Source organism: Heptranchias perlo, chromosome 30 (genome assembly GCF_035084215.1).
Source record: "Heptranchias perlo isolate sHepPer1 chromosome 30, sHepPer1.hap1, whole genome shotgun sequence".
NCBI classification, from domain to species: Eukaryota; Metazoa; Chordata; class Chondrichthyes; order Hexanchiformes; family Hexanchidae; genus Heptranchias; species Heptranchias perlo.
This window is the reverse complement of record NC_090354.1, coordinates 12,184,759-12,208,886: the sequence shown is the minus strand read 5'-3', so window position 1 is coordinate 12,208,886 and position 24,128 is coordinate 12,184,759. Positions and strand designations below refer to the sequence as shown.

Sequence of the window (24,128 nt, the reverse complement as noted above, 5' to 3'; positions counted from 1 at the left end):
ACATTTTTAATAAGAAAATATCTGTACACTGGTTTTCACACTGATTTAGTATATTCTCAATGTGATCTTTACAGAATGGTGCGCTGATTACCTAGTTGTGCATATTTATACTGTAATTTAACATGCTTCTGGGCTTTTAGTGAAAATTCCCAGCAATCACAGGGTTAAAGTTTGCTTTCTTCAGTTTGAAAATAAATGCATTTATTAAACATTATAATTATTTTAGTTTTTAAAGGAATTGGTCAGTCTTAGACCTCTGTTACCACATCTAAAATTGAACAATGTGAAGTGCAATAATGTTAAAAACACTTAAATCCTTCCTCTCTAGTTGTTTATTAGCTCAATCAATAAATTCAATGACTTGGGTGTTTTTCAAGCAAAAAGGTATCCAAACATGTTTGCGTCAGCCTGACGTGATCTTGCTTTGTTCGTTGACTCTGTGAGTCTAGCTTTTGAGTCCAAAGATCACTGTTTGCGCATTATACTGCTGGCTACTACTGTATATAACGGATCCACGCAGCGCAGCAGGGAAGAGCTAATCCAGAACAAAGGGACAGAGTGTGAGAGAGGCTCCACTACCTGAAGTTCCCAAAGGTGCAGTGAATGAACACTGGGATGGACCTGCTCCACAGCTCCGGGGTAGAACTGGTGCAGTATCTACAGCTGAATTACAAGGACTCCCAGAGCTGGTTCACTTTTATCTCTTTTGCTGCAGACCTGAGAAACACTTTCTTTGTTTTCTTTCCCATCTGGTTCCACCTGTGTGAAGCAGTAGGCATCAAACTCATTTGGGTGGCAGTCATTGGAGACTGGCTCAACCTCATCTTTAAATGGTAAGTTTCATAGGGGAAAAATATCTATCTATCTATCTATCTAAATATCTAAATATATATATACATATATTCTATTACCTGCAAACCTGGGGAATAGATAAAATGTTTCCGAGAACCAGACCTATGCAGAACAGGAATGGCTCTGCTTGTATTTACAAGCCAGGAACAAATTGAAATCTATAAACGGTTTGTTTATTATCAAATTTTCATTTTTGTGGAATTGGCTGTACAACTGTAACCTCAATGAATGTTGGAACATTTCTGGCCTGCATCACTCGTCTACTCACTGGCTTAACCAGCTGCGCCCAACGGAGCCTGTCTCCATTGTGAAGGTTTCAGAGAACAGGTGGGCCCTATTTTTGTATATCTCTTCAAATCTCTCCTCTTGTCTCCTGAAAGTGTTGACTTCCTCTGGGCTGCTTCTGTGCAGAAAGGTAATTTAACAGCGGTGGGGGGAGGGGGGGCATCATTACCCAATCCCGTCCTCATCAGATGTTTACACATGGGTACTTTCCAAGATGTACTCTGGTTGATTGTCCCCTTACTTAGCTCAGGGACACTGAGGTCAACTGTAGTGTTACAATTGCCTCCACTGTGATCAGCCAATTCAATCCAGACCAAACAAACAACCCGGAATCTTCCTGGTCTGTATAGCTGAGTACCACACCAAATAGTGTGTTTACCCATTAACCTTTGTGAAACTAGGGCAGCTATATGTTTGCACTTTGTATTCTCATACACAATTAAGAGAATATTATCCATGCTGACCTTTCTGTTTTGTTCTTGCCCACTGCCGCGATTGAAGGGGAACTCTTCCAAACATGGAGGCTGCACTTTATTCAGAAGTTGGTCAGTATATGTGGGATTGTGAACCCATTGAAATATAAAACCCAGCACTGCACCATAAAGTAGTTTTAAAAAATAACAATGGGCTGTGCCCTTGATCAATCAACATCTGTGATTTGAATACATTTTTAAATTTAAAAATAATGGAAGGATGGAATGAGTCCTGTTCTTTTCAGCACTATATGCATCCAAAGTGCTTGTATGTGTGTGGACATTGAATAAGAGAAGAAAAGGCTTTGACCCTCTCGTGGTTCTATAGCTTACTGCCACTCATTATCACATGAAGAATAGTCACTTGGGTGAGAGGCCGGAGGGGCCCAACTTAAATCAACATCCTCAGGTCAGAAGGGAAGAAAATTGGAGAGATAAATAAAAAGTGACATTTGAGAATATTGACCAGAACTGGGCATTTCCAGCCTGTCCTGTATGAGCTATTTTACTTTCACCATCCCAGAACTCTACTTATATTTGAAGGAGATACACCACGGCGGCATTAATTCAGGACGCAGTTACACTACAAATTTACCGATTTTTACTGATACAAATTTATCCAGATTTAAGGCCCAACCTGATTCTGAAGCAAAGTGGAGTCAGAACTCTCCTTTGATCCAGTGTTAGATCAGGCCCTGACTCTGGATTTAGGCTGAATTAACATTCTAACTGTAACATTGGAGTGAAGTTTAACTGCGTTACATTGATGTTACATTTGTAGTGATGATGAACCCTTAGGCTTCTGAGACCACAGTTATGTTTATTTAACTTTGTTTAAATAATAACCTTTCGGAACCGTATGGCATTTAGTGAAAGATATAGATTCATTTTGTTAAAAGATTTTTTACGAGATGAATAAACAGGGATCAGTAATTAACAAGACCAAGGCAACATTCCGAGATAACCTCACAACAATCAGGACTTAGTAAACAGGAGACTCTTAGTCCCTAAGTTTCACAATAGTTCCAATTGCTGTGGTCAGCTCGTTGTTCAATGTATTATTAAAAAGCAAATCTTATCAGTGTTTTCTAGATGCTCCAGTGTAAATGTTTAGCAAATGTCCTATGTTATTACGTTCTAACATGTATTGTGTTAGTTTAGCCGAGATTTTGAATTATCTGAAATCCAAATATCTATACGTAAATCTGCTTTCTTTCAATATGTTTTTTCTCCCCCTTTGCAGGATATTATTTGGCCAGAGACCTTACTGGTGGGTTCATGAAACTTCCTATTATGGCAACTCATCTGTTCCTGTGTTAGAGCAATACCCCATCACCTGTGAAACAGGGCCAGGTACTGAAAAACCAGCACACTTCTAAATAATAGAAATTGTAGATCTTAATAAACCAAAGATTAGATTTTCTTCAGCGTTCCTCGTGACGTAAAGTTGATGCCAAACCTTGTCCATTTCAGGGAGCCCCTCGGGACATGCCATGGGATCAGCTGGGGTTTGGTATGTGATGGTGACAGCAATTCTGACTGGCACACTTCAGAATAAGCAGCACTGCGTCCAAAACTGGTGAGTCTCTGAAACACTGGCCCTACTATTTACAGGGAGATGGGGAGGGAGCGGGGTGCCTCTCTGCGGCCGGGAAACCCAGAAATACGAGAAAGGTGGAGGTCCTGCCGAAACTAACGGAAGGACCTCATCAGAATTATTTTTACTTAGTTTCCCCCTTGACAGCCGGCCAGATTGAGAGGCTGCCTGGCGCGGGAAGGCCTGCTGTACAAGGCCGCAGCTGGGGACTGGAGAGGAGGGAAGGTGGAGGGGGCGATCGTGGTGGGGGGATAGATCATTGAGGCGGGGGGAAAGATCATACGGGAGGGCGGGTAGACATCGCGCTGGGGAGGGGGTAGAGATCGCGCCGGGGAGGGGGGAGGGGGTAGAGATCGCGCCAGGGAGGGGGGAGGGGGTAGAGATCGCGCCGGGGAGGGCGGTAGAGATCGCGCTGGGGAGTTGGCAGATCACGTCAGGGGGTCCGGGGGGAAGCACTTCTGCATCTCCTGGCACACAAGCAATGCTGGAAAAGCACTTACCATCTGGATCCAGCAGTTCTCACTTCCCTTTAGCTGCTGGGTTTCCAGATCCCCGGGAAACCCATGCTGGAGGCGTTAAATCCAAATGGCTGTTAACATATTATAACGACAGACCCATCTCTCAAGAGCAGGTTACTTGCCCAACCCCCTACCCATCCCGGTTAAACCGGAAGTCGGCACGTTCGTGGCAGGTTGAGGTTGGGTTTCCCATTTTTAAGAATTTAGCCCCCCCCCACCACCCCGCCGCTCTTCTGCCTGTCCTGAATGGTTAAAATTCCCCCCACTGAATCTGTTAACATTGATAAATTTTAAGCCAATTTAGGACTAAATTGATACCTTAGATTGGGCCCTTGAGCTATGAAGAAAGGGCACAAAATAATGGGGACATTTACATGGAAGAAAGAAGGCTCAGAATTGATCTGAATGAGATGTCGAACATACTAAGGGGTGCAGATAAATTGAACCATAATAATATGTTTGACAGTCACAAACTTTACAACAAAAGGATGGACTCACACTTAGAAGAGGGAAGGTAATCAGACAGTTAACTACTTTACGTAGGGGTTGGTGAATTTATGGAACAGACTGCAGAGGAGGCAGATAGTGTTGTCAAATTCCAGACGGGACTGGTGAGATATTTGGCAGACAAAGCAACTCATGCATACGAGAGAGAGGGAGAGAGAGAGAGAGAGAGATTAGTGTAAGGAATTTTCAAACTTTGGAACAGGCCAGATGAACAACAGAGGTCCTGTACATTCCTATGTATCATTTAAACATTACAGGAGAATCTAAACACAAAATGATAAACAAGTATCATAGTTTTTTGAGGCTGGGACTTGTACTTTCCAATGACTGAGAAAAGTGTAAATAGATATAATAAAACTTTGACCCACATTTACATTTTAGGAATCACATAAACGGGCTTCGAAAATGTTGTAAATTATATTTAAAGTTTTGTTGCAACAAACTCTTCAAATAATAAGAAAGTATTTCACAGTTAGTGAATAACACATTCTTTTCACCCTTTTGTTCTTTAAGCAAACTCTCAGCCAGTGTTTGGTTTGGCTGTTGTTACTGTAAAATGTGAGTTCATAAGATCATCTAGCTGTTTGTTAAGTGAGTCCATTGTTCTGGTCTCAATCACCCTTCCTGGCCACCCTATTGATAGCAATTCACAGTCAATGAAATACTAACAAAGTGCAGTCACTGTTGTTCTATAGCCAACATGGCAGCCAATTTGCACACAGCAAGGTCCCACAAACAGAGAATGACATGAATGACCAGTTAATCTGGTTTGGTGATTTTGGTCGAGGGATGAATGTTGATCAGGACACCAAGAGAACTCTCTACTCTTCTTTGAGAATTGTGCCATGGGATTTTTTACATTCACATAAGGCGAACAACCAGATCAGATAGATGGGGTAGATGGGGGCTCGGTGGGCTCGGTTTCACATCTTAACTGAAAGATAGCACCTCCAACAATACAACATTTACACAGTATTACATAGCAACTTCCTAGTTGGCACAGGCTGTAAACACAGGCTACAAACTAAGGTCCAGTAAGCTCTGAACCCATGAAATATTGGCAGGTGAATGTAGGTAAGCATTGCAAGCTCTAAGAAGTGAGTAGAACTCAAGCTTCAGGCTGCAGAGAAAGCAATAGGGCCTGTGGGTATTTCTAAGGTAAAAAGGAATGTGTCTGGTTAAGGTTACTGATTTCTTTGAAAATTAAGTTTGTTACATTGACAAAACTCATGTCAGCCCAATTTTACCCTGTGCCTGTATGATAATGTACTGTACTTCACCTTATAAACAATTGGAGTATTTAATAACATCATGAACAGACAGTAAAACTAAGCACTGGTTAAGGATTGTTATTTAACAAGAACAATTTGTTATGTTAGTAGTCTGTGCTGTTTAGACACTCTACCAGTATGTGTACTTAAATCCTAATTATCTTGTTATGTTGTCATGTGCTGTAATCTCTGCCTTCTCTATTTCAGGTGTCTGCGTGCTTTACTATGGGGGGTCTTCTGGGTGATTCAGATCTGTGTCTGTACATCCAGAGTATTTGTGGCCACTCACTTCCCTCATCAGGTCTTCCTGGGGGTCATTTCAGGTCAGTGGAAGCATTCGGTAATTCTTCCTGCATCACTGAAAGACCACAATATGGGTAGAGAATCCAATCGGTGCTGTTCTTATACAAAATTTCTCTCTGTTTATTTAAAACTGGTCAACACCTCTGTTAAACTAGCACAGAGAGGAATGTTTATACAAGTGCACTCATATGAGAACAGCTCAGATCGAAATTTCCAAGCTTACATACACAAAGCACAACTATTGTTTAATTATTGTCTCCTTGACTAGAGATTTAGCATATAGGTATTTTGATAAATAATTTTAGCTAACATTGCAATAACATTACAATTGGAATGACTTCTCCCTGTACAATTAAGAAAGAAAATGTAATGCGTTATCATATTCTCAGGATGTCCCCAATGCTTCACAGTCAATGAATTACTTTTGAAGTGCAGTTAGCAAACCTGCAGTATTCAGAAGCTTTTTGTTGACTCATAGATGGCTGTGTAGAATTGAGATGACAATAATTCCAGAGGCAGCTTACATAACATTGTGAGCAGTATTAAAGTATTATCTGTGCTGATAAAAGTTTATATTCCCATAAACACTATAGGGTTTAACTTCCTTTGCTAAGCATGAAATCATAGAAAGGTTACAGCACGGAAGGAGGCCATTCGGCCTGTCGAGTCTGTCTTGGCTCTCTGCAAGAGTAATCCAGCTAGTCCCGCTCCCCACCCTGTAGCCCTGCAAATTTTTTCCCTTCAAGTACTTATCCAATTCCCTTTTGAAAGCCACGATTGAATCTGCCTCCACCACCCCCTCAGGCAGTACATTCCAGATCACAACCACTCGCTGTGTAAAAAAGTTGTTTCTCATGTTGCCTTTGGTTCTTTTGCCAATCACCTTAAATCTATGACCCCTCCGTCAATGGGAACAGTTTCTCTCTATATACTCTGTCCAGGCCCTTCATGATTTTGAATATCTCTCAACCTTCTCTGCCCTATGGAGAACAATTCCAGCTTATCCAGTCCATGTATGTAACTGAAGTCCCTCAACTCTGGAATCATTCTAGTAAATCTCTTCTGCACCCTCTCTAAGACCATCACATTCTTCCGAAAGTGCGGTGCCCAGAACTGGACACTAAACTCCAGTTGTGGCCGAACCAGTGTTTTATAAAGGTTCATCATAACCTCCTTGCTTTTGTACTTTATGGCTCTATTTATAAAGCCTAGGATCCCGTATGCTTTCTTAACCGCTTTCTCAACCTACCCTGCCACCTTCAACGGTTTGTGCGCCCCCAGATCTCTCTGTTCCTGCATCCCTCTTAGAATTGTACCCTTTAGTTTATATTGCCTCTCTTTGTTCTTCCTACCGAAATGTATCACTTTACACTTTTCTGCGTTGCTGTGGTTAATGCACTTGTGTAATATTTCTTGTGCTATTTCTATGCAGTCGTCAAATTATTCATTCTGAATTGAAGGATTTTTACACAACAGTGCAACATCCTGTTCCAGCTATGAAGGAAATTTGTAATTTATAATTTGAGATATTATTTACAAAAAGAAGTGTTGTAGTATTGTCCCTGGAAAGATTTCATGAAGATGTGAGGCCATCATGGTGTGGGGCAGGCTTAATGGACAAGCTGGTCTTTTCCTGCCTGTCAATTTCGTATGTTCGTAATATACTTCTTACTGTTCTAAGGACTATTCTTGAGCCTTACTTCAATGAATGGGGCCTGGCTTTATAAGACTGTTTCCTCTCCTTTTCTTTTTTACTGTCAATGTTATCCCTTCCTCCTTTCCTGAAGGTGTTGACTCCTTGCTGGGACAGGGTTCCATGGGCACTGGAGACCCACCAGTACCTAGCCCAAATGACCATTCTTAACTTATGAGCCTTAACAATAAGCTTTGACTGCCAGTTTGCATCACAACTGAGCCCTATCCTGTCCTCATCCATACACTACCACTCGAGCATGAGTCGTTGGATAATGACCAGGAGCAGGAACCCTGGTCAATTTCCTCCTATCGCACATGGAACACTGAAACCAAGTAAAGTGGCCCTATTGACATCCCAGCTGAGGTCAGCTAACTCAGCACAGATTGGGGTTTGAATCTGGGCCTTCTCTGTTTTTTATGGCCCAGCCACCCACTGCCTTAACTTACTAAACAATGGCAGGGGGTGGGGGCAGCTCAGTGAGCTCCTGTTAATACTCCATATGCTGTTATAAGGCCAGTAACAGAAAGTGTTTACCTCAGCACGACTCAATCTTCCAATTGTTGCATCCATTAACTATAAATAAGAACATAATAAAACATGATGTGGAGATGCCGGTGATGGACTGGGGTTGACAATTGTAAACAATTTTACAACACCAAGTTATAGTCCAGCAATTTTATTTTAAATTCACAAGCTTTCGGAGGCTACCTCCTTCGTCAGGTGAACGATGTGAAATGTATAGATATATTGAGAAATGTATAGGTTTAGTGAGTTGTGCTGAACACAGTTGCTCGCAAATTAGCCAATGTCCTCTATCTTTAGCAGCAAAAATTGCATTGATATAGTGCCTTATCACGCTGGTCAGAAACATCTCAAAGCCATTTGCTACATTGAATTACTTTGAAGTACAGTGACTATTGTTACGTAGGCAGGCACTTTGCGCACAAGATCCCATAAACAACAATGAGGTGAATGACCAGTTTAGATTTCACATCGTTCACCTGACGAAGGAGGTAGCCTCCGAAAGCTTGTGAATTTAAAATAAAATTGCTGGACTATAACTTGGTGTTGTAAAATTGTTTACAATAATAAAACATGGCCATTCAACCATCAAGCCCACTCTTGACCCAGACCAAAACAAGCAATGTGCCCTATCATGGACTCTGCCCCACTTACTTAATCTCCTGATGGAAAGTTCTGCAAAAAATTTCCCTGACCACTAAAAGTAATGAATCAAAACATATATTCCAGAATATTTGTCTATTCTTACATCTCCATTATTTCAACAGGTTACTTTTGTCATCTGTTACTTGACCACAGCAGCAGAGCAGCCATTTTGCCTGTTTAATGATTTCTAACTACACTGATCCAATTAACCTTTAATCCTATTCCAAACCAGATATATTTTTTTCTCTAGTCTTTGTTTTATTAGATTGTTGAGTCAATAGCATCAAAAATGGATAAACTGGTCATTCACCTCATTGTTGTTTATGGGATCTTGTGCGCAAAGTGCCTGCCTACGTAACAATAGTCACTGTACTTCAAAGTAATTCAATGTAGCAAATGGCTTTGAGATGTTTCTGACCAGCGTGATAAGGCACTATATCAATGCAATTTTTGCTGCTAAAGATAGAGGACATTGGCTAATTTGCGAGCAACTGGGTTCAGCACAACTCACTAAATCTATACATTTCTCAAATAATCTTCGTCATAAATTATAAGTCAATGACTAGAGGAGTTCCATATTTGTTCAATATCAAAACTTCACAACGGTTTCTTGGTCTTTACAATCTCAGTGTTAACTTTTGTACTATTTTATGTTCAGGAATGGTTGTGGCTGAAATGTTTGGTCGAATTAATGCAATCTACAACGCAACCCTCAAGAAGTATCTGAAGATCACTCTCTTCCTGTTTTCCTTCGCTCTGGGCTTTTACCTGCTGTTGAAAGTGCTGGGAGTGGACCTGCTGTGGTCAATGGAGAAAGCCCAGAGATGGTGCGCCCGAGCAGAGTGGATCTACATCGACAGCACTCCCTTCGCTGGACTGGTCAGGAACCTGGGAGCCTTGTTTGGATTGGGATTAGCTCTCAACTCCCCCATGTATGTAGAAAGCTGCAAAGGAAAGAGGGGCCAGCAGTTCAGCTTCAGACTAAGTTGCATTGTGGCGTCGTTGATTGTCCTGCACCTGTTTGACTCGGTGAAGCCCCCAACACAGAAGGAATTCCTATTTTATTTATTATCCTTCTGTAAAAGTACCGCAGTGCCTCTGGCAGCCGTGGCAATCATTCCATTCTCTGCATCACACGTTATGAACCAACAAGAGAAAAAAGTGCTATAGATTTCTAGAACTGAAATATTTGTACGTTAAGGGCTTTTAGTGAAGTCACTCTAAGAATCAAATCAGTTTGACTTTGGTTAGTTGTACTTTGGGCCAGAATCTGAATTCAACAAATCTGACAAAGGTACAGGGCTAGCAGATCCCACTGAAAAGAATGGTTTTGTTAGACATGTGACTACCCAGATGATCCAGAAAAATTACATGCATCGGATGTTTCCTGAGAAAGAACTGCTTACATCACAGACCAGCAGTTGCATTTTTAATTAGTCCTGTTTGTTTTGTAATCCTGTGCCTGTATTCAGTTGCATATTATCTAAGTCAACCCTCTAGATATCAGTCACCCTGCATATTACTGTGTGGTAAAATGAGAGCATAAAGGGTTACGTTTTGTACTCCGATGTTTGCCTTCAATAGGCTCCGTATCAATAAAGCTATTTGTTTAAAGGGAACACTTGCAGCTCCCCTGATAACCCAGTGAGAAACTGTGCACATGGTGTGTTACAGACCCGTTCAGATCAGACAGGTCTCACGTACAATCCCTATTCTATGTTGAAGCAGCTGGAGTATGCATGTGTGGATGAGGATAGGATCGTATTCAGCAGGTGATTCACCCCATGATCGAATAACCTGCTGCCGCTCAATCTATATGCTTACACATGAAAGAAGGGCCAGATGGGTAAGGTAATGGAGGCATATTGGTCCCTGTGGAGCTGTGGGGCATGAGTCAGTGAGGGAAAAAAAGGATATACTGCTTGCATACCAGTTCATGTTCTACACATCTTGTTTGACATGAGTAATTGGATAAGGGAACACTTTACTCACTACGGGATAATTCTGGTAAAGAGCTTCTTCTCTACAGGGATCCAACTATTCAAAACTTGTGCTGTAATACAAGGATTTGAAAATGTACATATCTCAAATGCACTACATCTACAATGGGATAAAGCATTTTTTCTGTCTGTGGGTGGATGATTATTTATTTTATATAGGTGGTTTTTATCATGGAGAAAACAATTGTTAAGTGTTTTAGAAGACCAATTAGCTAGATTAACAAATTGCCACCATTTTGTTCTTTTTCACTGTGCATGTCATTGAGTAATTGTTTTGTTTTCAAGGTTTTATTATAATAAATATTTTGGAAGCAATGATGCTGTTTTACTTTTCATGTATTTTTATTTTTTGTGGTATTTTTGTTTTATTAATTTCTTTCCCTCCTTTAATTTCCTAGCACTATGTACAGCCCCAGCTGAGAGTACAGGCTGTAGATCGGTTCCTAGGCCTCTGTTAATCCCACTCTGTAGTCAATTGCTAGAAGGCCCATGACAGTAGATTAGGACCACTGGTCCACAGATTTTTCACAGGCTGACTATTCTCTGCTTCATGCTTCCCTGCGTTGGCATTGGTTAAGATTGTAAATTCACCTAGTGGGGAATCATAGATGTACACCCATGCCTTGCCTGTCTGTCATGTCCAAGTATTTATTTATCTTTCTATCTATTGTATCTTATTGTATCTTGTATCAAAGTAAAAGGTGATGGGGGGGGGGTGGGGAGGATTTACCGTCACAATCTCGCCAGAATTCAGGCAGGACTGTGGCGGAAATGGCAGGAATACGAGGCTATCAAATCTACAGTCACTTCACCACCCTGACTGGGATTTCCCTTCCCCCCCCCCACTCCCTGCTCACATCAGGATTGGCATTGCCCGCTATTCCCTGCCCGCCACGTGCAATTAGCAGCTTCCACCCTAATAACTAACACCTCCCGGGGCAACCGTGGCAAAGGCAGTGTTGGACCCTGGGAGCTGCAGTAACTGCCCAGAGTTCCCCAAATGCAGGGAGAGGGTCTTGTAGCAGCCTCCTCTCCCTGCAGTCAACCCCAGAGACCTACCTTGGCCAAAAAGTTAAAATGGGAATCTTCTTTCAGATGGTCTGGGTGCTTCTGCCCCTTTAAGTTCCCTCACTGGATCTTTTGGTGCATGTGCAGTGTCCCCACTGCAACACTACTGGGATTTTCTGCCCTTGCACTGGTGAGCTCCCTCTTGACAGCAGGAATTCCGCTTGGGCTGCTCTACCTAATGCCATTCACCCTTAGAGCACCAAAAGAAACAAGGGCTGTGTTACGAGCCACTGGCTAATATATTTAACAGCTCATCAAGGCCTGAGGTCAGAACTTAGGAATTATAGGTCAGTTAGTTTGACTATGGATAAGTTGTTGGAAGACACTATTAGAGATGCACTGTACAACCACGTGGAAAGTGTGACAATTTTTAGAAGATTCCAACAAGGCTTTTTGAAAGGGAGGTCCTGTCTCACTAACTTGGTCGAATTTTTTGAAGAGCTGACAAAGCTGGCCCTGTAGGTGTTGTGTCTCTCAATTTCCAAAGATGGTCTTCAATAAAACACTGCAGAGAAGACTGTTCAGTGAGGTTTCATCCTGTGGGCTTGATGAGCAGATTTTACTGTGGATAGCAAATTGGCTACAGTCTCATAGGCTGATGGTAGGCAATTGGTGGAAGTAGCTTTGTATTGGGTTTGGTAACTGGTGAGGCCCTGTGTTGGGGACCATTAGTCTTCACCAAATTTATCAATGTTTTGGATGAAGGCATCGAGGGAATAATTCTTAAGATGGCTGATTATGCAAAGTTGTTTGTGGTAGTTAGGAATGTAGGTGAATTTAATAGACTGCAGGCTGATCCGGTTACATTAAAGCAATGGTCCCATATGTGGCAAACCTTCACTGTGAATAAATATAGTGTGGTGTATTTGGGCCACGGTAATTCCAGGCATGTGTAAACCATACAGGGTTATCCACTGTAGAAGACAGAACAGGAAAGGGATCTGGAGGTTGTAGTTGACAAAACATTGAAAAGTCGACAACCAATGTCACGAGGCCAGAGGGAAAGTGAATAAAGTGTTAGGGTGTGTTGCTAGGGCAGTTCCATATAAAACTAGAAATGCAATACTTACCTTATACAAGGACTTGGTATGGCTATATTTAGAATATTGTGCCCAGTTTTGGTCCCCTCACATGGAGGAGTATATCGAGACTCTGGAGAAAGTCCAGAGGAGATCCACTTGAATGATACCTGAGGGTTCTTGACTATCAGGATAGTCTCAGGGAACAGTTTTTTTTTCCATTGGAGAAATGTAGACTTTGAGGTGATATAATTAAGGTTTTTAAAATGATGGTGGGAATAAATTCTGTTCAGATGAATAGGATATTTTAGTAGATAGGATTGGGAGAAGTGGGGCATCAGTATAAAATACAAAAACGTAGAGTTAGGTTAGATATTAGGAAGTATTTATTTTCACAGACCGCTGGAATAAATGAGCAAAAAATGCACTAAGAATGGATTCACTTGAAAAGGGAGTTTGATGAGTTACTGAGAGTCGAGGATATCTTCAGTTATGAAAGGGGGGAGAAGGTAGTTGTAATTCTTGATATCAGCTTCTCAGTCTCCTGGAGCTTGTTTGATTTGGGGTCGGAGAAGAGTTTATTTTCCTAAATAAAAACAGAAAATGCTGGAAACACTCAGCAAGTCAGGCAGCATCTGTGGAGAAAGAAACAGAGTTAACGTTTCAGGTCGATGACCTTTCGTCAGTCTGACGAAAGGTCATCGACCTGAAACATTAACTCTGTTTCTTTCTCCACAGATGCTGCCTGACTTGTTGAGTATTTCCAGCATTATCTGCTTTTATTCCAGACTTCCAGCATCTGCATTATTTTGATTTTGAGTTTATTTTCCGAAATTGGTCTAAGGTTCTTTTCCATGTTTTTATTTTGCCTCTCCTATGAGATTGTGTGACTGGTTGGATTGATGGAGCATGTTGGCTGCACCAGGCTGGGTGGATCAGTTAGTCATCCCCTGTCCTTTTTGTATGTTCCTAACTCACAGTAGACCAATGTTTAGAATATTGTGCCTAGTTTTAAGTCCCCTCAAATAGAGGGGGATATCAAGCCCTGGAGAAAGTCCTGAGGTGGTCCACTTGAATGATGCCCAAAGGTTCTTGAGTTCAAGTTCAATCTTGAACTAGTTTGATTCCTGGGATGAGAAGGTTGTCCTATGAGGAGAGATTGAGTAGAATGGGCCTATAGTCTCTGGAGTTTAGAAGAATGAGAGGTCATCTCATTGAAACAGACAAGATTCAGAGGTAGGGTAGATGCTGAGAGGTTGTTTCCCTGGCTGGAGAGTCTAGAACTAGGGGGCATAGTCTCAGGATAAAGGGTTGGCCATTTAAAACTGAGATGAGGGGGAATTTCTTCACTCAGAGGGTTGTGAATCTTTGGAATTCTCTGTGGATGCTGAATCGTTGAGTATATTCAAGGCTGAGATAGATAGATTTTTGGACTCTAGGGGAATCAAGGGATATGGGGATCGGGCGGGAAAGTGGAGTTGAGGTTGAAGATCAGTCATGATCTTATTGAATGGCAGAGCAGGCTTGAGAGGCTGTATGGCCTACCCCTGCTCCTATTTTTTATGTTCTTATATTCTTTTGTTAGAAGGGTGGTGGATTCAGACAGAGATGTAGGCCTGGAGGAGGTTGAAAAATTAGGGAGGGGTGAAGTCACAGGTAAACAGCATCTCAGTTTAGTTGGTTACCTGAAGGATGTTGTTATGTTTGCCCATAGTCCCTACACTTGAAAACTACTTAATTGTGTGAGGCACTTGGAGATATTTCCACATCATAAGGAGCTCTCTGAATATAAGTATTATTATTTTTTTAATTGAGCCAGAAAATGTTAGGATTGACGATTTCAATTGTTTTGGGTCCCAACTTTAAAAACACCCATTTCAACAGATTTTATATTTTAATCTGCTGATAAAGAAAATGTCAAATTATTTGAATATTCAAAATGCTTTGCATAATTAAAGAAAGTGTCACTGATTTTGACCATTTGCCCCTGATTTTTTTAGCCGGGTGCCCCTGATTTCCAAGTTTGCAGATTAAGGGTTATTGTCCACACACACTGCTTTCAGCAGGAGGCCACTGAACAGTAATCAGGAGTGGGAACACTGCAGTTTCAGAAGACCCTTACTGCACAGCTGAGCCTGCCTATTTTGCATGTTCCTCATTTGTGGGGCTATCTGTATGGACTGTCAAGAGCCACCTGCTGCACAGTGTCAGTATTGCAGCACCAAATTTAAACACTTCTTCATGCCACATGGACAGTCCTATTCCTAAATCTTCAAGATTTAACCCCCAACACAAGCTTATATAAGCATCCATAGAAAATGTATCCTACTCACTTCTAATGGGGAACCTGTTATTTAGTGTTAATTCGAGTTATTAGAGCTGTAAAACATCTCTAATAGTTATGAGATAGACATCTTATCCAATTCATTACAAAAACATCTCTTATATGAGACATATGATGGCTTATTTGGCAAATGCACAGCCCTACAGATTAAAGGGTTCACAGGTTTGACAGGCTGTGTTTAGCTGCTCTCTTATCGGGGCAGGAGAATGCTTGTAACTATTGGTCTCAGTATCCCTGAGCTAAGGAGGAGAACATTTGGCCAAAGCTCCCATTCCTGGTCATTATCTAACGATACTTGCTGGGAAGTATGTGTCACCATCTAGGCTCACATTGTGAAATTATGGGACTTCACCCTGCCTGAGTCAGGAACGGACCAGAAAGAATTGGAGGGGGAGAACGTCAGGCCACCGAGGGGCCGTTATGTGCATCTTTAATCTTAGATAGAGCTGTTTAAAAATACACTTCAATCAAAATCAAACATTAAATGATCAGGATTAAAAAGAAAACCAAAAATGTCCAAACTGAGAATCCATGTAGAGCCAGAGAGAATACGTGCCTGCTCACAGTGAAACCTGAAGAGAATGGAGAATGATTAAGTTTTGAGATTTGTAGGGCTAGTGTAAACACCGCAGAATGAAACCTCGTTACTGGAAACTGTGGTGACCGCAAAAAAGCGATTCTTCTTCTCGTTGATTTATCTGGTTCAGGTTTGAACTGCTGCTTCTGGCAACAATGGAGCTATGGCCAGGATCACAAGAGAAGCTAATAACGAAGTTACAAGATACTCTACTGCAAACCGTATGGGCCTTTCACATTTGTAGTTAATATTAAAATGAGATTTTAGTCACTTCAAAGTCTAATAAAGATGAAAAGAAAAATATAATAAAACAATTGCACTGAATTGGCTGAACTGAAGAAACCTAAAATCAGCTGTTTATTGTCCAATTCCAAAGATTATTTGATGAATCAATAAGCCAGATACCGAAGGCATTTTCAATGCGAATGTTCTAAACACACTTGCGTCAGCTTGAAATAATGTTACATTGTTCACTGACTTTGGGTCAAGTTTGCAAGTCCAAAGATCACTCTTTGCACACATGTTTATGCTGGTGGTTGTATATAACTGACCCATAGAAGAGAGTTTCAGACAACAAACTGAGAAGAGGCAAAGAGAAGAACAAAGAGAGACAGGCATCTTCGCTGGACTCTTTGACAGTTTCTGAACATGCAGAGAATGGACGCTGGGATGGACCTGCTCCACAGCTCCGGGGTAGAACTGGTGCAGTATCTACAGCTGAATTACAAGGACTCCCAGAGCTGGTTCACTTTTATCTCTTTTGCTGCGGACCTGAGAAACACTTTTTTTGTTTTCTTTCCCATCTGGTTCCACCTGTGTGAAGTGGTGGGTGTCAAACTCATTTGGGTGGCAGTCATTGGAGACTGGCTCAACCTCATCTTTAAATGGTAAGTATTTTCTGAGAAACTCTGTCGAATGTCGTAAGAGCCTTAAAGGGCTTTCAATTCTAGGCGTTGATTGCCCTGCAACATTGGGTGGGTAGGACTGAGGAGCAGTGTGCATTGCATTGTCACACTTGACAATGCTGACTGCCTGGTAATTATTGTCCCTCCAACTTTCCCTGTCAGCTGTAAGCCCGAGTTACTGGTTAAAATGCCTGTTTTTTTCCCTCTCTGTAACTGACTTATCTATTCTCAGCTTAAAGTAAGGCATACCCTTCCATATCAGTTTCCTCATGGAACTCTCCTCAGCTTCAGCTGTGTCCATGTCCCATTCTCCTATCATATGTGTCCCCCCAAATACACAAATGCGTGTTGACTCCTCTTATGGAGGATGCATGTTTCTTTTTTTTGATCATCTGATATTGATTTGTTTAAGTTTCTTGGACCCTTATTGGCGTACAATAAAATGTTATTGCCACTTTGGTATGTTAGATGTCCAGTCATTCTACTGTGGTAAATGCGGAGAACACAGATAGCGCTGAGGATCTCGGAACTAGAAATAGCAATCTCCCACCCCCCCCCACTCTCTCCTGGCAGCTTCCTCTGAGTTGGAACTTATGCGCAGGGATGTGAAGAGAGAGCAGCCACACCTCTGACTCCTGATCCTCTCTCGATCCGTGCGACCCACGGGTGCTGACAGTTACAGCTGTCACATGCCTTACAGCTCCACTCCTAAGCAGCTATATCAGAAGTCATGAATCAAGTGTAAAGTCAATCAACACTGTCTCTTCCGCACACCAGGAGTTCAGATTGCAAGTCGCACCAGGCATCAAGTCTGATCCTGAAATGACAAGTCAGTGTGTTCTAGTTCATAGAAACATAGAAAATAGGAGCAAGAGTAGGCCATTCGGCCCTTCGGGCCTGCTCCTCCATTCAAAATGGTCATGGCTGATCGTCTAACTCAGTACCCTGTTCCCACTTTTTCCCCATATCCCTTGATCTCTTTAGCATTAAGAAATATATCTATCTCCTTCTTGAATACATCTAATGACTTGGCCTCCACTGCCTTCTGTGGTAGAGAATTCCACAGGTTCAGCACCCTCTGAGTGAAGAAATTTCTCCTCATCTCTTCTAAATGGCATACCCCGTATCCTGAGACTGTGACCCCTGGTTCTGGACACCCCTGCCATCGGGAACATCCTCCCTGCATCTAGTCTGTCTAGTCCTGTTAGAATTTCATGAGATGTCTCAACCTAGAGGGTCCATTTTAACTTGTATTGCCCGGCGGCAACAGGGTGGTAACGGCCTCAAAATGGGGTCCGTTAAGCCCGATGATGCGGCCGGTGCCATTTTGAAAGGGGCCCGAAACGCTTGCCTGTTTCAGGTGGCAGGCCCATTTCGATATGCAAATTGGGGTCATAGGCCCTGATTGTCAGATTAGGTTGGAAATGATTGGAGTGTGCGTCATACACCACGATAGTGGAGAGGGGGCCCAGCCAAGGAAATTTGATATTATTTTTGTGGGGCCAGGAAATAATCTGGACCCCCCCCCCCTCTTAAAAATGCCCTTTCTATAATATATCCCTTTCTGGTAGATGCTTTTTTTGTATGCATTCCAAAGACAGCATTTACTTGAAAGTGTGTATGTGCGGATGTGGGGTGAGGCAAGGAGCCAGCTCAGCTGTGAAACTCCGCGATAGAATAACCCGCTGACCCTCGCTGCCCATGCTCATTCATGAAGAATGGCCATTTGGGCAACAATGCAACCAAACACCAGTATTAGTACCACCTTCAGGTGAAAAATTGAAGGGAATTATTTTTTATTACAGACAGTGAGTCTGTTCATAGAATCATAGAATCTTACTGGACACAAGGAGGCCAGTTGGCCCATCAAGCCTGTGCAGGCTCTTTGAACGAGCTATCCAATTAGTCCAACTCCCCTACTCTTCCACAGAGCCCTGCAAATTTTTCCAATTCAAATACATATCCATTTCTCTTTTGAAATCTGCTTCCACCACCCTTTCAGGCAGTGCATTCCAGATCATAACAACTCGCTGTGTAAAAAAAACGTTTCTCCCCACCTCACCTCTGAAAATTATTCTTCATTTTTTTTTGCAGGATATTATTTGGCCAGAGACCTTACTGGTGGGTTCATGAAACGTCCTATTATGGCAACTCATCTGTTCCTGTGTTAGAGCAATACCCCATCACCTGTGAAACAGGGCCAGGTACTGAGAAACCAGCACACTTCCAAATAATAGAAATTGTAGATTTTAATAAACCAAAGATTAGATTTTCTTCAGCGTTCCTGATGACGTAAAGTTGATGCCAAGCCTTGTCCGTTTCAGGGAGCCCCTCGGGACATGCCATGGGATCAGCTGGGGTTTGGTATGTGATGGTGACAGCATTTCTGACCTGCACATTTCAGAATAAGCAGCACTGCGTCCAAAATCGGTGAGTCTCACATTCTGGATTTGTTGATACTTGAGATCTCCAATCTCTGGCTATACAAAGCCCCGAGCAGAAATAGTTACTTTCTAAATAAGCATGATTGTCTGAATTTGAATGAGAGTACTGATCGACATGCACAGTACAGCTTAATCACAATTACCTATAGTTACAAGTTTTCACTTGTGGGGGAGTCTAAAACGAAGGCCCACAAATATAAGAGATATATATATAAATGTTAGAATGTGGAACTCGCTACCACAAGGAATAGTTGAAGCGATTAGTATAGATGCATTTAAGGGGAAGCTAGATAAGTACATGAGGGAGCAAGGAATAGAAGGCTATACTGATCGGGCTAGATGAAGTAGGGTGGGAGGAGGCTTGTGTGCAGCATAAGCACTGGCATTGACCAGATGGGCCGAATGGCTTGTTTCTGTGCTATAGATTCTATGTAATTCTATAATGCATTGCTTAAGGAAATACTAGACTTTGTTTCAGGGAGTAACTTGAGATTTTTTTTTTGTGATTCCTGTTGGTGGGGCCTCTACCTGAGCAGTGGTGCAAAGCTTGAATCCCACATTGGGATCTTAGGTTTAAATCCCATCCTTTGACCAATATTAGACCTCAGCTGCATCCAGTGGGAATGTCTCTCTAGTTGCTAGCTGGGCTAATACAGGATGGAAAATCAGGAACAGTCATTCCTTCATGACCTATCTCCACAATAATTATAGTTCAGAAATAAAAAAGAAAGTGCTGGAAATACACAGCAGGTCCGTCAGCATCTGAAATGAGGATCCTACCTGGCCTCGGAGGTCCCAGCCGGAAAATGTGGGAAGTTGACTGACGGGATTTAAAGGAGGCTTGGGAGTTAAAATACCCCAGGCCTCATTTCTGGAGCAGTGGATGAGTTTCTAACTTACACCAGTACTCACCCGCCCAAAACTGGCCCAGAGTTAAAATTGGACCGATAGATTTAATTAAACACTCACCGTTGCTTTGTTCTGAAGTTTCCCCCTTCTGTTACAGGTGTCTGCGTGCTGTACTTTGGACGGTATTCTGGGTAATACAGGTCTGTGTCTGTGTATCCAGAGTATTTGTAGCCACTCACTTCCCTCATCAGGTCTTCCTGGGAGTCATTTCAGGTCAGTGAAAACATAATTTACAGATCGCAAAATTCAATTAAAGATAAAATTGTGCTAGATCATAAATAATGCTAATTATACCATGTTATGTACAACCTATAACTGTTAATTTTAAGTATTGAATAAAGACATAACTAGATATTTACAGTTAGTGTGATTATATTTTTATGATTAGAATTAATATAGAATACATCTCCTCTCTGTATCCAACCGTCTAATGCTCGTCCCTGAAACAAGACCCCTGAAAACTCCAGCCTGCTGCCTGCATGTTCGAGGCACCCCAAGGATCGCCTCTCTCCCCCCAGATCCAACCTGCTGCCAATTTCTCGACTCCCTTACCCTGCCCCTCCCCCTCTCCACCCCCCCCCCCCCACCCCCATCCCATGTGATGAGCTGCAGTGGGGCATCGATATGATGCCTGTAGTTCAACGGCAGTATTTAAAGCCGAATTAGATTCGGGCCATGATTCCGCCAACTTTGCACCCGTTTTGGGCACAAGTCGAATTTCTTGGCCACAGAATTGAATGCCTATAAAAGTCACCGAAAAGTTTTAATCCAATGTAATAAAAACAGGATTTGACTTATTCAGTCACCAAAAAATAGTGGCCTTGGCGAGAAGATAATATATAAATACAGGTCTTTCTTCCACAAGCTTTTCGAATTAATTCATAAACATGAGGCTTTGTACTGATTTGAGGAACTTCACTGATTCACCTCAGAGTTAACTTTTGTACTATTTTGCGTTCAGGAATGGTTGTGGCCGAAATGTTTGGTCGAATTAATGCAATCTACAACGCAACCCTCAAGAAGTATCTGAAGATCACTCTCTTCCTGTTTTCCTTCGCTCTGGGCTTTTACCTGCTGTTGAAAGTGCTGGGAGTGGACCTGCTGTGGTCAATGGAGAAAGCCCAGAGATGGTGCGCCCGAGCAGAGTGGATCCACATCGACAGCACTCCCTTCGCTGGACTGGTCAGGAACCTGGGAGCCTTGTTTGGATTGGGATTAGCTCTCAACTCCCCCATGTATGCAGAAAGCTGCAAAGGAAAGAGGGGCCAGCAGTTCAACTTCAGAGTAAGTTGTATTGTGGCGTCGTTGGTCGTCCTGCACCTGTTTGACTCGGTGAAGCCCCCGACGCAGACAGAACTCCTATTTTATTTATTGTCTTTCTGTAAAAGTGCTGCAGTGCCTCTGGCAGCAGTGGCATTCGTTCCGTACTGTGTGTCACAAATTACAAACCGAGAGGAAAAGAAGCTTCTATAGATTTCTGAAGTGAAACATAATCTCAGGAAATAGATAATCAGATAGTCAGAGGAATTTAAACAAAAACAGTCTACATTTAACTGGTTCATGTACACTAAACAAAAGCTGCTGCACAGCTTTCTGCTCAAAGCTCACTTTTATCATAAATTTTATGAGGCCTAGCAGAAAGCACAGATAGAATGAAGTCGGGCTAAAGTGTTTTCAGTGATGTGTCAACGCCATGTGATAGCTAGACATGATTGTTGGTAATAACAACGGACAAAAGCTTAATTCTTTTGTATGATAGTCCTCTGTCCATTACTTTCACAGAGACATTAGAACATTTATTTTAAATGAGTTAACACCTCTGTTGAATAATGTGACAGAGGAATGCTGTAGAAATGTTTTTAAATTATTACTATTTGCTGTAAACTGTGAACTGGAAGTGGCAGTCTGGAATGGTCCATTCGGGCAATTTGAAATTTCGTTTTGAGGCCAACTGTACCCATTTTGGATCATTTTAATTTCCTCGGTGGCCTATATCTTTTAAAGTGGATCACAGTGGTATTATCTGTACATAATCGACACTAACTCACCAGAGGTTCACTGACCATAATGCTGGGTAGCTGATTAAGACCCGAGGCAGTAATAATTTTTTTTTATTAAGCGTCTCTTGGCTGGTGGTTAGTAAGGATGGAGGATTTAGGATTAGGGGATAGAGATGATGGGAGTTTGGGGGTAATTTGCCCAATATCTCCATAATGTGTGAATATAGGCCTGATGTTAACCCCACCTGCTCAGAGGGAACAATGCACGCTGCGGGGGTGGGCTTAATATAGCAGTGGAGGAGGGGGGCTCCCGAAGTGTTCCTGCCAACACCCCCCCCATCTTAACTTACCTGGATTCAGGCATGGGAAGGCCACCTGCCTCAGAGGAGTGGGGGTCCTAATTTAAATGGTGAAGTCACGTCCTCATGACGATATTGGGGCGTGCACGCTATTTTAACAGTAGGCCCGACTAAGGCCTGTACAGTCTCATACCCAACAGTGAAAGCTGGCAGCAGGCAGCGACTTGGCCACAGGATGCCCTGGTTAGTTCATTTTTAAAAACATTTTATAGGTTCCTTGTGGGCCAGGAGGAGCACTCTTGCTCCTTTTCGCCCCACAAGGATACCTTGGGCCTCCCCTGCTCCGGGCTTCATCCCCCCTCCCAATCGTGAACCTTACTGAATCCTCCCCCCCCATCCTCACTTATCTTACTGGGGACTGTTTCCGTGGGTTTCCAATGGCAGCCTGACCCCGTCCCCTGGACGGATCGCCATGCACTTAGGACCCCACCCCCCCAATTCCTGCTCTGGGGCTATAATTGGGGCTATAAGCTACATTGTGTTAGTGGTCCATCCATTTTGTCCCACAAGAGATGTGAAAGGTGACTGCAGTAGAGTTACATGTACTTGGTCCATAGCTTCCTAAGGGGGAAGCTAATAGGCAATGGGGCAGTAGTGATGCATCTGTCCCATCTGCAGCATACAACTGAAAATAGCAATGGTTCCCACCCCTTCTCATTCACAACGATTGTGAAATTAGAGAGCAGCTTTGCCTATTTAAAAGAGAAGGGTGCAGTCCAGTGACCTCTCTGGGTCGTATTCCACGGGATTAATATTTGGACAGTGATTTCTCAAATACTTGAATTTAGACCCTTGGAGCATGGCAAGATCTTGAAGTGTTTCTTATTTATTTTTATTGATTGTGTTTTTGTTTAAGGCTAGATATGAAGTACATGACAAGAATAAAAATGTATTTGAAATAAATGATGACGATTAAGTTTCTTATCATTGTATAGCTTGTAATGTTTGATTTTGTTATGAAAGTTTTACAATAAAAATATTGACATATGCTGGTGCTTCTCTCATGCTTTCGACTGTGCAGTTAAGTTTGCTATAGATCAGCTTTGCATCAACACAGGCTGTGTGGTGTAAATAGGGTGCAAAGTTACCTGATGTGCACTCTGTAGTGTCAGTGCAGAGGACAGGAACATTATGCCATGTAATGCACATGTTAGTTCGAGCTGTGCCCTTTAAAGCCATGAGGTCTAATTGCTGTGAACCCTGAGCTCAATAAGAGGTTAACAGGGTTCTCTACAAGGTCAGAGATGATAAAAAAAAGAAATGATTGGCTTTTTTAAAAGATTGTTTTGCATCTGTAGCAAAGTTCAACATTTTAAAGTGTGACTTCTGAAGTGTCATGGACTTGAAACATGAGTGAAGTATTTATCACTTCCTCCCATAATATGCTTGTGAAAATATATGGCTGCAAACATTACTATGCTCCTATTTCCAACCTGTTGTATGTTAGCGTACCATCTCCAGTTGACGGTTATGCATTTAAGTACGCTGCACTTTATAAGGAAACATCTGAACTGTAGCATATGTCCAGAACCATACCTCCACATCAGAGAGTTTGATTCTGGGTAAGACTTTGAGCCAGATTGAAACTGTAACCAAGTTAACTTACAAACGCCTATATTGTTCCTAACTTGGATCCTTTTGAATTTGGATTTGCTTTGGTTAAATAAGTTTGTATTTTTTGGCTGTGATTCAGGAGGTCAGTGCACAGGAGGTCATCTGTTTAGTAACATGGGTGTCCTACAACAACTCTGTTTGATTGGGTGATGTTAATCCTATGGAGTCAATCATTTTCTGACCTTTGGGAGGATACTAGTCTGTGAACTGACTGCTGATT

General features: G+C 42.2%; 2 protein-coding genes across 2 annotated transcripts; both read left to right on the top strand.

Annotated features, from left to right (window-relative positions):
* The first annotated feature begins 510 nt into the window (after positions 1-510).
* LOC137299918 (glucose-6-phosphatase catalytic subunit 1-like) lies at positions 511-10,987 on the top strand. Its single transcript, XM_067968915.1, has 5 exons — positions 511-833; positions 2,854-2,963; positions 3,084-3,189; positions 5,711-5,826; positions 9,328-10,987. The coding sequence occupies exons 1-5, from the start codon at positions 604-606 to the stop codon at positions 9,837-9,839; spliced, it is 1,074 nt and encodes a 357-aa protein (XP_067825016.1). The 5' UTR covers positions 511-603; the 3' UTR covers positions 9,840-10,987.
* A 5,242-nt stretch (positions 10,988-16,229) lies between these two features.
* Positions 16,230-23,282, top strand: LOC137299917 (glucose-6-phosphatase catalytic subunit 1-like). Its single transcript, XM_067968914.1, has 5 exons — positions 16,230-16,564; positions 18,677-18,786; positions 18,907-19,012; positions 20,033-20,148; positions 20,897-23,282. The coding sequence occupies exons 1-5, from the start codon at positions 16,326-16,328 to the stop codon at positions 21,406-21,408; spliced, it is 1,083 nt and encodes a 360-aa protein (XP_067825015.1). The 5' UTR covers positions 16,230-16,325; the 3' UTR covers positions 21,409-23,282.
* Positions 23,283-24,128: the final 846 nt, after the last annotated feature.

Excerpts from the sequence above, each read along its gene's own strand:
- LOC137299918 (XM_067968915.1), top strand. The coding sequence starts at position 604 with ATGAACACTGGGATGGACCTGCTCCACAGCTCCGGGGTAGAACTGGTG. Across the intron at positions 2,964-3,083 it reads CACCTGTGAAACAGGGCCAG|GGAGCCCCTCGGGACATGCC; the intron begins GTACTGAAAAAC and ends TGTCCATTTCAG. Across the intron at positions 3,190-5,710 it reads CAGCACTGCGTCCAAAACTG|GTGTCTGCGTGCTTTACTAT; the intron begins GTGAGTCTCTGA and ends TCTCTATTTCAG.
- LOC137299917 (XM_067968914.1), top strand. The coding sequence starts at position 16,326 with ATGCAGAGAATGGACGCTGGGATGGACCTGCTCCACAGCTCCGGGGTA. Across the intron at positions 18,787-18,906 it reads CACCTGTGAAACAGGGCCAG|GGAGCCCCTCGGGACATGCC; the intron begins GTACTGAGAAAC and ends TGTCCGTTTCAG. Across the intron at positions 20,149-20,896 it reads CTTCCTGGGAGTCATTTCAG|GAATGGTTGTGGCCGAAATG; the intron begins GTCAGTGAAAAC and ends TTTTGCGTTCAG.